The 13,508-nt window shown below is 37.3% G+C and overlaps 1 protein-coding gene across 1 annotated transcript; it reads left to right on the plus strand.

Annotated features, from left to right (window-relative positions):
- Positions 1–11,387: 11,387 nt before the first annotated feature.
- On the plus strand, positions 11,388–12,320 carry LOC101839278 (olfactory receptor 148). Its single transcript, XM_005069376.3, has one exon. It carries the CDS (start codon positions 11,388–11,390, stop codon positions 12,318–12,320), a length of 933 nt encoding a protein of 310 aa, XP_005069433.2.
- Positions 12,321–13,508: the final 1,188 nt, after the last annotated feature.

Below are 13,508 nucleotides of genomic sequence, written 5' to 3' on the forward strand. Positions count from 1 at the left end.
CAAAAAACAACAACAAAAGCAGTGTGAAAACTGGCTTTACATCACTGCTTCTAGTTTTGAAATTAAGGCTTCCACCCCCAGGAAGCCATTGGTCTAGGGCAAACACAGTGCCTCACAAGAGGGGCAGCATCTGTGTAGAACCCACCCACATGTGATGTGGTTGCTCAGTGTTGGCTGGCTGGAGTATCCAGCAGCAAAAGTCAGAAGCTGGCAAAGCAAGCATAGTTCTCCCTCCAGCCTGGTGGAATAAGACTCAAGTCTTCTGCAGAGCAGATGTGACAAATAATGTTGTAAGAAGCAGAATTGGGAAACACTTATGGAACAATACATACAAATAGATAGGCCTCTAGAATTCACCATAAATCCAAATGTGATTTTTAAACAACGAATGATTTCATCTTTCCATATGAAATTTTTAATGAGTCCAGTGATCAAGGCTTTAAGGAGAAACATGTTATTTTATGTACATATATATTATATGTATATATTTAAATATATATGGAAGGCAATGTTGTGTGCATCTGTGTCTTGTCAATAATAAAAGACAGAAGTGATGTTACCCAACTGTACTAGCTAAGTTTTGTATCAACTTAACACAAGCTAAAGAGCCATTTGGGAAGAAACCTTAATTGAGAAATAGGCCCCAAAATTGGTCAGTGAGCAGTCCTTTTGGGTCATCTCTGTGTTTTGAAAAGAACACACTTTTCCTTAGTTGTGAGTGCTAGACACTGGTGTAGTGATATATTGTTTATGATATAATATAGTCTGCCTAGAGGTTAGATTGCAATGCCAACCACAGGTATAGAGGCCAGGCAGTGATGGTACGTACCTTTAATTCCAGCAGTCAAACTACTTTGCCATAGGAGCTGGACGGTGATGCTGAACGTCTTTAATATAGAGTATATAATCTCCATGCACTACAGAAGTATATAAGACAGAAGCAGGGTCCCAGAGCTGGTAATTAGTCTCCAGTCACGTTGAGAATAGGATCACCCCAGCCTTGGTAGAGGTAAGATTTCTCTGGTAGCTTCGCTGCTTGATATTCTGATCTTTACCTTGAACCCCAATATCTGTCTCTGGGTTTTGTTATTCCTGTTACACCCTTGCCCTGATATTTAACATTTTTACATTTTCCCCCACATGTTTCTGTCTTCGTTTTTTTTTTTTTTTACTTTCTTTATCATTACCATTGTTTTTCTCTTTTTTTCTTTTTCAGTTATGGTATTGTTTTTCTCACTCTTTTTTCCATCTCTCCTAGTTCAGAATCCCCAAACTCTGTTCCTTCCAGCGGCACTCTGAGTAATCACAAGTCCCTTCAACTGTTAAAGCTTAGGTGAAAGAGTACTCACCCATTCCCTAAGGAACTCAGAGACCTCAGGTTGCTTTCACAGGGATCACTTCTTGTCCAGCTGAAATCATGTCCTGGGCTTTTTCTAAACACCATGCAGAGGGGTTGCTTTGCACAGTCACTGGGCTTCAGATCAGCCCTTGCTTCCTGGCTTGCTCAGCACTTTTTTTTTTTTTTTTATGAGACAAGGTTTCTCTGTATTGTTTTGGAGGCTGTTGTTCCAGCCTGGCCTCCAACTCACAGAGATCCACCTGCCTCTGCCTCCCGAGTGCTGGGATTAAAGGTGTGCGCCACCACCGCCTGGCCGCTCAGCATTTTATAATTTCAGAATATTGCACCTTCCTGATGACGTTTTCTCTTTCTTGACACACTCTTTGATGGAATCCCTCCACAGATTTCCGTTGTGGAAAAGCTTCTGTAATTTGTCTAAAAACATTTTTGTTCTCCCCAACCTTTAAAAAGGGAGTGTCTTTTGGATTCAATTCCAGTTTGATTTTTACCATTGTTGTCCCGAGAGAGACATCTGCCTTTGCTAAATGATCATCATTTGTGAGTAAAAGTTTCCATTTTCTTTCTTGCTGTTATTACGTGTGTGTTTGTATGTGTGTGTGTCTGTCTGTCTGTCCATGCGTGCATGCTCTTTCCTTCCACTACAGGGTTTACCATTTGGATTTATTTAATGTTGTTGAATTGGGCATTTGTTGAAACTCTTGAATCTGAGAACAGATGTCTTTATTGTCTCAGAATGCTACCAGCCCTTATCTTTAAATATTACATCTTTTCCATTCTTTACATATTCTCCTTTCTTAACTTTAATCAGACATTTGTGAAACTAATGCTTAAGATGTATTCTTTGTCACTAATTCTCTTCCTGAATATCTAATAGTCTCTAACCTAACACTGAGTTTTCACACTCAGTCATTTTCTTCCCTCCTCCCTTCCTTTCTTCCTTCCTTGCTTGCTTTCTTTTTTAAATAACCAATAAAGACAAAATAAAATATAAGATACAGCAAAGAAAAAAATCACATCAAGACTAGACGAGGCAAACCAACAGAAGGCAAAGAAACCCAAGAGCAGGCACAGGAATCAAGAGATCCACTTGTTCACATACTTAGGAGTCCTATAAAATACTAAACTGAAAGCCATAATATATACACATAGGACCAAGTGCAGACCCATGTAGTCCCCTTACTTGTTGCTTCAGTCTCTGAGAGTTCATATGAGCTTCACTTATGTTGATTTAGAGGGCCTTGTTCTCCTAGTGTTCTTCATATAGCTCTTAAAATCTTACTTCCTCCTCTTCCATGGAATTCATTGAGTTAAGGGGAGTGATTGGAAGAATTCTTCCCATGTAGAGCAGTATGGTCCATATGGTCCAAGGACACACACACACTTTCTCTTTCTCTCTATCTCTGTAATGTCTGGCTATGAGTCTCTGCATCTGTAAGAGGAAGCTTCTCTGACAAGGCATTGATTCTGTAAACTGCCTTTATTGTGTTTAGGTATGTTCTTTGTATCCCTAATTTCTCCAGGACTTTATCATGAAAGGGTGTTAGATTTTGTCAAAAGCATTTTCTACATCTAATGAAATAACATTGCTGCTTTTTTATTTCAGTTTTTTATATAGTAGATTTCACTGAAAGACTTTCATATATTAAATGATCCCTGAATTCCTAAAATGAAGCCTACTTGATCATGGTGGACGATAAATTTGATGTGTTCTTGGATTTGATTTTCAAGTATTTTATTGAGTATATTTGAATCTATGTTCATGAGAGAAACTGACCTATGTTATTCTTTATTTGTTGATTTGTGTGTGTGTGTGTGTAGTTTAGGTATCAGGGAGATTATAGCCTCAAAAAAAAGGATTTGGCAATATTCCTCTCTTTCTAAGTTGTGAAATTATTTGAGGAGTATCGGCTTAAGCTCTTTTAAAAAGTCTATTAGAATGCTGATCTTAAACCGTCTGTCCCTGGGCTTTTTAGGGAGGGTTGGGGAGACTTAATGGCTGCTTCTATTTCCTGGGTGTTTTAGGTATACTTAAATTATTTATCTGATTTTGGTTTAATTTTGGTTAAGTTGTGTCAATTGAGAAAATTATCAAATTTTTTGGATTTTCCAATTTTGTGCAATACAGGTTTATGAAGTATGACCTAATGAGCCTTTGAATTTCTTCAGTGTCTGTTGTTATATCCCCCTTTTCGTTTCTGATTTTGTTAATTTGGATATTTTTCTCTCTTCCTTTTACTTAGTTAGGATAAGGGTTTGTCTATTTTGTTGATTTACTCAAAAAAAAACCCAACTCTTTGTATTACTGATTCTTTGTATTGTTGGACTTTTCTTTCTAGGCTGGATTTATAGATAGATATTGTTATTGACTTTATCATGAAATGTCTTATTTTATCCATCTATGGTAAGTGAGAGTTTTTCTGGTTATAGTAGTATACACTAGCTGGCATTTGTGGTACCTCAGAGTCTGAAACACATCTGTCCAGGCCCTTCTGGTTTTAGAGTCTCCATTGAGAAGTCCAGTCAGCCTTTATATGTTGCTTGACCATTTTTCCTTGCAGCTTATAATATACTTTCTTAGATATATATATTTATATATATATACATATACATATATATATATGTGGGTCTCTTCTCCTTCTATTATATTATTCTTAGGTTTAGTCTTTTCATAGTGACCCAGATTTCTTGGATGTTTTGGTCAGGAGTTTTTTAGATTTACTACTTTCTTTGACCTATATATCCATTTCTTCTACTGTATCTTCAATGCCTGAGAGTCTCTCTTGCATCTCTTGCATTCTGATGGTGAAGCACTCCTTTGTAGTTTTTGTTCAAATTCCTAAGTCTTTCATTTTCAGAATTCCACCAGTTTTGATTTTCTTTGTGATTTTCTATTTCCAGTTTCAGGTCCTGGATAGTTTTATTTATTCCTTTACATTATTTGTGCCGTTGTCCTGGATTTCTTTAGGGGATCTATTTATTTTCTCTTTAAAGACCTCTATCATATTCATAAAAGTTGCTTTAAGATTTTTTTCATGTGCTTCAGTTACGTTGGAATATTTTGGGTGGGATAGCTGAGCCCTGGTGAAGATGTATTACCCTGGCTATTGTTAGTTGTGTTTTTATAATGGTCTAGGCATCTGGCTTTGGGTGATTAAAGATCTAGATGTCCGTTTATTAATTTATCTTTGTTGGGTGGGTGTTTTGTTCCTTGGCTTATGTTTCCCCTCTGTATTTTCAGAGAGTGTGATTGCTGTGATGGTTTGTGCAATCTATAGAAGATGTGGGCAGGGCTTAAAGAAGGCTGGGGCTGATATTCTTCTGCAGTGTTAAGGACAAGACTGGAGTCTTGGGTCTGGGGTAACAAAAGGTTTGTGGACAGCCTACCTGGGTTTCTTGCAGGTATGACCTGTGGTTTGTAGGACATATTTTTAATAAGTGATTGATGTGGGAGGGTCTACCCCATTGTGGGTGGTGCCACTCTTGGACAGGTGGCCTATGTGTATCAGAAAGCAGAATGAATGGACCATGGTGAGCAAGTCAGTATTTAGCACTCCTCCATGGCCTCTATAGCCTTTCATACCTAAAGTTCCTGTGCCGACTTCTCTGCATTGGAGACAGTGAATATGATATGTCAACCAAATAAGCTATTCCTCCCCAAGTTCCTTTTCACTGGTGTGTTTATCACAGCGTCAGACATGTAACAAAACCACCAAATAAACGTTATACTGTAAAGGGATAAAATAAATGAGGGGCTGCAAAGATGACCCAGCAGGTAAAGGCACATCTTGCAAAGACTCCCTACCCAAATTCAATCCCCAGATCCAAATGGTGGAAGGTAGTACCCAACTCCACAAAATTTTCTTCTAACTCCACAGTCACACCTTGGCAGACAAATAAAACGTAATAAAAATAAATTCATGAAAAAGAAAATATTTGGTAGTGAAATGGTTGAAGAAAACAAAATACCTGGACCTTAATTTCCAGATATAGTCTGAAAAATAGGTCCTTTAAAAGTTGTTCTAGAACCTTGTGTATTTTAACAACTCAGTTACTATCACTCCTTTACTTGTCATGGGGTCTTGGCAGTGGAAAGAACCAGTAAATGAAAGGTGTATGAATCTACTGATGGCATACTCTTTCCCCAGTATGCTTAGTGTTCATATAAATAAAAATAGTGCAGTCTAGATTAATGACAAATGTATGATAATATATAAGATAGCAATAAAGCGGTTATTACACTAGTAAGTATTACCCATTTTAAAAAGTGTATGCACTAAACACGTATATGACTGCAATAGAGAAGGTTTCTTTATCACCAGAACAAATAGGAAACACATTGTTCTATGATTTTTTTATTTCTATGACATCACTAGGTAATAGGAATTGTTCATTGTTCAACTCCATAATAATTTCCTGCAACTCTTCTCACAGGTGTTGTCTGGTTGGTGGTTGTTAGAATTATGTTTATTCTGCAAATGACTATAGTATAATAGAGAACAAACCAAGGCTATTTCAGATTTGATATCTCAACCTGAAAAATCTGTCCTTCTAAAGTATATGGTTGTTGAAATAAAAGCATTTCCCTGCCTCCATTAAACTGGTACATCCTTGTGAATTATTTCTGATTAGTTTGACACAAGAAGTGACAAGAGATAAGAGAGCAGGCAGAGACTGGAAACAAGAGTGACTGAGCAGGTAAAGTCTGTGGAGAACACTAAGAGTCAAAGAATACTTGCCCCAGATTAAAAAAAAAAAAACAAACCAACAACAAAGGTCTGGAGGGATTCACACTGAGTCCCACTTCCTTTAATTTTACCTTGATTATTGTGAAATTCTTAATACTGAATTTAATTGCTCTTTATGCTCAGAGGGTTTAGGCTCCCTGAGACTTAGGAAAGATTGGGGCTGAGCCTCCACAGGGATCCAGACATCACTGAAGTTCCATAGAAGTAAGATAATTACACTTCCACCAAGGACATCACCCCAGGTGCCAGCAGATATGCAGCACCTTCTTGGTGTGATTCTGAATGAAAACCACTCAGGTTCTGAATCTGCAGAGTAGATGAACAATTCTATGGGAAAGGAAAAGTTTGGGATGGAGAGCTCACAACTACCTGGAAGAAACTGACAACAGAAGGAGGGGAATCTGTTTTACTTCCTTGAGTCATTCATGATCCCTAATCCCTGTAAGTGCCCACTGCTTCTTTGCTGTTTCTCTCATTTAGTGGAGTTATGACTGTAGAGGCTTCCTTCTTTAGAGGATGGCCAGACTATTTTCCCCATTTTGTCTCACATACAACATTACGGATGCAGCTCTTTATTATTTGTTGCCTGTTAGCTCAACATCTGCTGTGTTCCAAGAATCATAAAGTGACTTATGAATAAAAACTAGTTGGATGTGTTCTTTCCTTATGAGAAAAAGATATATAAAGACAGTCCCCTGACTCCCCAAAGAACAAAGCATGAAAGTGTGGCTCATTTTCTTTCATCTGTTCCTACAGTGTAGTTTTCTAAGAGCTGTATGTCAGTCCTGTTTAGTCCTGGCCAAACTCTGCTTCTCTGAATGATCCCATTTGGAGTTAGCAAGTTCTGACTTCATGCAGATATCTTCTCTAAATCTCTAGCACAAAGCTGCCTATAATAACTGTAATCACAGTAAATGAATAGATAACATCATACTGTGTGTCAGCACTTTCCAAAACCATTACCATAAGCAATCTTTACAGTGACTTTGTGAAGCAGCTATTATCAGCTAGCCAAAACCAAGCATACTGTGGTCCCTACTCTATACCAAGCACAACTATGGCAACATGCTGTGTGTTCATGAGCACTTATAATGTCAGTTGCTGAAATACAAGTGTCTTAGATAAAAATGAAAACAGAAGCAAATGAGGCATGGGAGGAACTTTCCTATTTTATCCTATTTTTTGCCTTTACTGAAAATGCTCATTTCATCATGTAAACTGCTGGATAATAAGATTTAGTTAAAATGAGGCGACTACTGTGAGAAATTCTTTCAGTTTCTTTAACAATAAGAAACCCAGTTTCAGAGATTTAACCACTCTTAGTCCTATCAGCAGAAACCAAACCTTGAAAGTAGGTCTTTAGATCTATAGACCAAGTTCTATGAGTGTGCCATTGCTATCTTACTCTTCAATACAACTGAATTTGACTTCAGTCTTCTAGACAAGATGCATACACCTCCATTATGGATCAACTAGTTGTTATTCTTTTTGTTTTGTATTTCAAAACAGGGCTTCTTTATGTAGCAGCCCTTGCTGTCCCGGAACTCTCTTTGTAGACTGTGCCGGCCTCAAACTCACAGTGATCCACCTGCCTCAGTCTTCTGAGTGCTGGGATTAAAGGTAAAGGTTTGCACCACTATGAAATTGTTATCCTTGAGTCCATGTATCTATGATGTCTACAAAAATAGCTAGTGATGGATAGAAAAAGGTGATATACATTAATCTGTAGGATTTCAAAAAAATAACATTTGAAAAAATTGATTTTATTCAAAAATTTTCACTCCATTTCATTTGTTTAATTTTGTGTGCACGTGTGCATGCATTGAGGTACATACCTAACACAGTATTCTTGCAGAAGTCACAGCACAATCTGAATAAGTCATTTAGACCTGGGGATTTATTTCAGATTCTCAGGCCTGAGGTCATTTGTCTTGATCCACTGAGCCACTTCATTGCCTCTAAATTATGTTTAAATGATGAAAAATAATCTCAGGCTGCATTGAGATGAATTTCATGAGCTGTATCTCATAGGCTTCCTTGTTGGAGATTTTAATGTTTCTGGGAATCAGACATGTGCTGCTTCAGAGGCTGTAGCATTTTGAGTCATGCAACGGCTTCTATTGTACACCACTGATCAGATGTAGTGTGTGCTTCATATTTGTGCTCTGTTATGAATGGTTTGGAAGAGAGCTTACATATGGACAGTAAATGATTCAGTTAAGCCTTAAATCATGGTTTTCAAACTTTTCCATTGCATATGTTAGTTTTCTCTTTTTAAAAACTAAGCAGGCTTGATGGGAGTTCAGGAGTATGTTATAAATACTTCTGATTCTTTGTTTTGTAGAGTTCATGATGTTTATGTGACTATCAAGCCATGTGTTTTAAGATAATCCTTCCTTGCTATCGCCTTTGTCTTTTGTTTCTGGAGATAGAACTTAAATTATTGCAGATGCTAGGCAAGGGCTTTTGCTTGCCTGCAGGGATAGCTCAGCTCTTAAAGGCTAGGCTCACAATGAAAAATATAAGAACATCTCTGTTCCCCTAGATTGAGGAAGTAGATAGCATTTGCTAAGCTTGTACAGACCTTAGACATCTTGTTATTGCGGGACCTCGTTTGGTCTAATAGTGGGGGAGGGGAAGCACAGTGTAAATCTATCCTTATTTCAGAGATTAGAAGCTGGAGGTATACAAAAGGCATGAATTCAATAACCAAGAGCCATCCCAGACAAACATCTTAAAGCCCTTGTGTTTTAGTATTTCTACTCTCATGTTCTCCTCTCCCAGAAGATAGCAATAGAATTTTCTATCACTCTCCAAGTTATTTTATGAATATTGTCAAACTTAAACTTGGCACTCCCAGGATGAGGATATTTTATGAGTTTATCAATAATGAATATTTAGTGAGGAACTAATGTAGTAAACACAATTAGAGGAACATCTCACAGTTACAAATCTATGCTTTCAACCAATTCATATTGATTTCTGACTGCAGAAATATTACTTTAATTTATTCTTTATGCTTTCACAGTTTTAAGGACACACCACATCCCAAAGTTTTTTGGACCACATGCTTAGATGTATTTACCTAGAAATATGTTCAAATACTAAACACATGCATGGCAGTTGTTTGGTGTGCACTATTCTCAACTAAGCTCAGTTGCAGTTGATCTGAAACCTTCCAGGAGACTGTGCTGAGAGATCTATAGCATGAGAGCCACCCAGTGGCCATTGTGACCTCAATCACTTTCCAAGTTAGGAGCATCTGGCCTCAAATGTACCATCATTGAAATAGAGGACTGTAAGAAACAAAAATGAAGAAAACTGGCTTCTTTCCAACAAAAAACACAAAAGGACAGACCCTAGACAGAAAGAACTTGATAGGATGAACTGCACATGGACAATATCAAATGACAATAGGGAAATAAACCAAATTGAACTGATTATGTATGTTACATTAGTTATCCCATGACAAAGACACATGACATAAACCCAGTATCTAGGGTTATACACATCAATACACATGACATAAACCCAGTATCTAAGGTTATACACATCATGGTATATAATTCTGCACTAATTCATGTAGTTTTACACTACACATTTCACACTGTTTGTTACAGAAAATATCCAATAACCAAAACTTGACCATTTTTCCTTTGAGCAAAGAACTCCATTTTCTTTCCTTAATTCTTTATTCAAATTTATCATGTGCATTTTATTCAAGAACTTGATAAGCAGTAATCAATGATTATGAAGCTATCATTCAATGACATATGTGTATGTGTGTGTGTGTGTGTGTCTTATATATCTCAATTCATTATATACAGTTCATTCACTATGATTAATTCTGCAGCACCAAGGACTATTCACTTTCCAGGATGATGAACTCAATTACATCAGAATTTCTTCTGTATTGATAGAAAGAATTGTTTTAGTCTTCCAATATTTAGAAATAAATGCATCAATAAGTAACTTAATTATCAAAGAAGAAAAATTCGACAAATTGACCATAAATCAAAGTTAGCAATTGGGACTGTTATGATTTGACAGTTTTCATATACTTGGTAAGTCCAAACTACAGATCATAGAAGTAAAGCTGTAGGTGAAAACATCACCTGTGCTTGAATGACTCACAAGGACCTTTGTATAAGGGCACAACAACAAAGAACCACCACAGAAACCTCAGAAAAGATGACCAATTCTCAGCAGCAGCTTATATCCCTTCTTTGATTCATAGAAAAACACAGAGTTGGACTGTGTTTGCCAGGAGTAGGATAAGGGGAAAAGTATAACCGTTTGCTCTAACAAAGCTATGGTACTCATGTCCACATTTGGTAAATGTGTGGGGTGTTTGATGAGCACTTTGAATAACTCTACAGATGCTTTGAAAATTAGTCAGAAACTTGTGCTTTCAGGTCATTTTGTTAAATATCATCTATGTTATACAGATGGTTAAGGACATTTAGCATGTGTTTCTGTTTAGAACTGTGCTGCATTTTCTGAGGCACTCCTTATTTAGCAGTGTTCAATTTTAACTTAGCTTGTATTAATAATTAGGGACAACTATAGTGTCTTCCTATATGGACACATACATATACTTTACTAATCCCAAAGTATTTCTAGGAAAATGCCTAGTATTCAATTTCAACATCATCTGTAATGATTAGACACATCTAATAAACCTAACGTTTAAATTTAATATTTATAGTTAATCTTTTGAAAATAATTCATTACATTTAGTGTGTGTGCGAATGTTTGTGTGTGAGGGTGTGTGTGTGTGAGTTTGTGTGTCTGTGTATGTTTGCCTGTGTGTAGTCTCCCCTTTGAAGTATGCAGAGATAGAACTAAGTCATAGGTATGGAGAGGTTGACACTTTCCTGGAGTAGTTAACTAATGGGCTATTGGGTTCTCTCTCCAGTAAATCCCTTTAAAAACCCTATTTTGTGCTTTTTCTTTTGGTTAATCCTATTCCCAAAGTGAGGCCATTTACTGCCCTCAGACTCAACAGGTAATCCTCATTTAGAAGACCCTAACCAGATGTGCCCTTGTTAAACATACTCCTGCAGAAATGTGAATGAATCAAGCACTTACTCTGCATGGTGTATCCAGTCTTGAATACCATTAGATAATGTTTCATAACCATGAACAGACCATGAGACCAATTCTAGATTTTAGCGAAAATGATGAGTGATGGATTAGTGTTGCATTAATTATAATTGCTCTATTTCCTTGCTTTGGGATTTAGTTGAAAAGTATTTCAACCAAGACTACCTTTGAAGATAATGAAGAACTACACACTACTCAATGAATTCATCCTACTGGGAATACCTCAAACACAAGGACTGGAGACTCTGCTCTTTGTTGTGTTCTTATTCATCTACTTCTTCACATTGCTTGGAAATTTGCTCATCTTTACAGCAATAGTTTCTTCACCTACCCTTCACACCCCTATGTATTTTTTCTTGGGACTTCTATCCATTTTTGACATGCTATTCCCATCAGTAACTTGTCCCAAGATGCTTCTTTATCTCTCTGGTCAGAGTTCAGCCATCTCCTACAAAGGCTGTGCTGCCCAGCTCTTCTTCTATCACCTTCTGGGTTCTACTGAAGGATGCCTCTATTCTGTGATGGCTTATGATCGTTATGTCGCCATCTGTCACCCACTGAGATACATGCTCATCATGAGACCTGGAGTGTGTGTGAGCTTAGTAACAACAGCTTGTGCAGTGGGATGTCTTCATGCCACCATTCTGACCTCTTTTACCTTTCAATTAGTCTACTGTTCATCCAATCAAGTGGACTATTTCTTCTGCGACCTTCCTGCAGTTTTACCCCTTGCTTGCACTGATAGTAAACTGGCTCAGAAGGTGGGTTCCATCAATGTTGGCTTTCTGGCTCTGATGCTTCTCTTCAGTGTTTGTGTCTCTTATGCACACATTGGGATTGCCATTCTGAGAATCCGTTCAGCAGAAGGCAGGCAGAAAGCATTCTCCACCTGCAGTGCCCACCTCACTGCCATCCTCTGTGCCTATGGACCCGTAATCATCATCTACCTACAGCGCACACCAAACCCCCTGCTTGGTGCTGTGGTGCAAATATTAAATAACATTGTCTCACCCATGCTGAACTCTTTAATCTATTCCCTGAGGAACAAGGAAGTGAAGAGATCCTTGAGGAGAGTTTTCCAGAGTGTAATGCTTCATGTTCACAAATGAAATGTGGGTATAATAATATTATTTAAAACTTTGTTTCTTGGGTTCCTCTAGCAGAAAGTGGGGATAAATACAGAGGCCCACAGCCAGGAATTATGCTGGGAGTGAAAGACTTGAAATACTCAGCCCTAAACAGGATGTTTCCATCAAATTCTTACCCGTAGAGCTCAGGGAACCCCAAGGAACAAGAGGCAAAATGATTGTTAACAGCCATACGGAATGAACAGCACCAAGGAAACAAGGACCTCCAAATCAACATGAGCGAAGCTCATAGAAACTCACAGAGAATGTAGCAGGCAGCACAGGGCTGACAGGGGTCTGCACCAGGTCTTTTGTATGTAGTATGTCTTCCATTTTAGTGTTTTACTGGAATTTCTAAATGTGTGGACTAATGGGCCTCTGTTTCATATGCCTTGTATTAGGCTCTTTTCTTTGTCTTTGTATGTTTGTCTAATTACAAAGTCCTACTTGTTGTTTTATTGTATAATATGTTATTTTATTACAAAAACAGAAATGACCTCACCATTTTGCTACATTATAGTTTATGGCCAAATAATATGGACCAAATTACATTAAACTCCCTGTAAATATAAATTAAATTTGTCTTGTATATTGGTTTATTGTTGTGAATTGATACATAGTAGTTGTATTTTCACTCCTGATTATAAAACTCTCAAGGAAAATAATTATCAAAGAATGTAGAGCCATTAAAGGACAGCAAAATCTCAGAAAACCTCTCTTATTATAAAGTTTTGTCTCATCCTATAAATCTTCAATTTTCTGATTTTAAATAATAAATAAATAAATAAACACACAATGGCATATCTGAATACACGTGATATGCCTATAACATTTTCTGTGTTATTCTGCATCTACTATCCTTAAGTCTTCCTAAATAACTATAGCCAACTACATGGGTAACTAGATGTGAAGTCTGGAAAAAGAATTCAAAGGACATAGTAAGCAACAATGGAGAGATTTCCTATATCTATAATCCTCAGCTTGAACATAGCTCCTGGTTGAAGATTGGAGACAGCTGTGACCTTATTCATCCCTTCCCAGTGTCAAATAAATATCACTTCACACTGCTGCTTTGCTTCAAATGGGTTTACTCTCTTTTTCTGGTTCCAAGCACTCCAGTTCCCCTATATCACAAAAAGAATTTGAGATGTTTATAAGGCATGATATTTA

This window comes from Mesocricetus auratus, unplaced genomic scaffold (assembly GCF_017639785.1).
Source record: "Mesocricetus auratus isolate SY011 unplaced genomic scaffold, BCM_Maur_2.0 Super-Scaffold_100022, whole genome shotgun sequence".
Taxonomy (NCBI): Eukaryota; Metazoa; Chordata; class Mammalia; order Rodentia; family Cricetidae; genus Mesocricetus; species Mesocricetus auratus.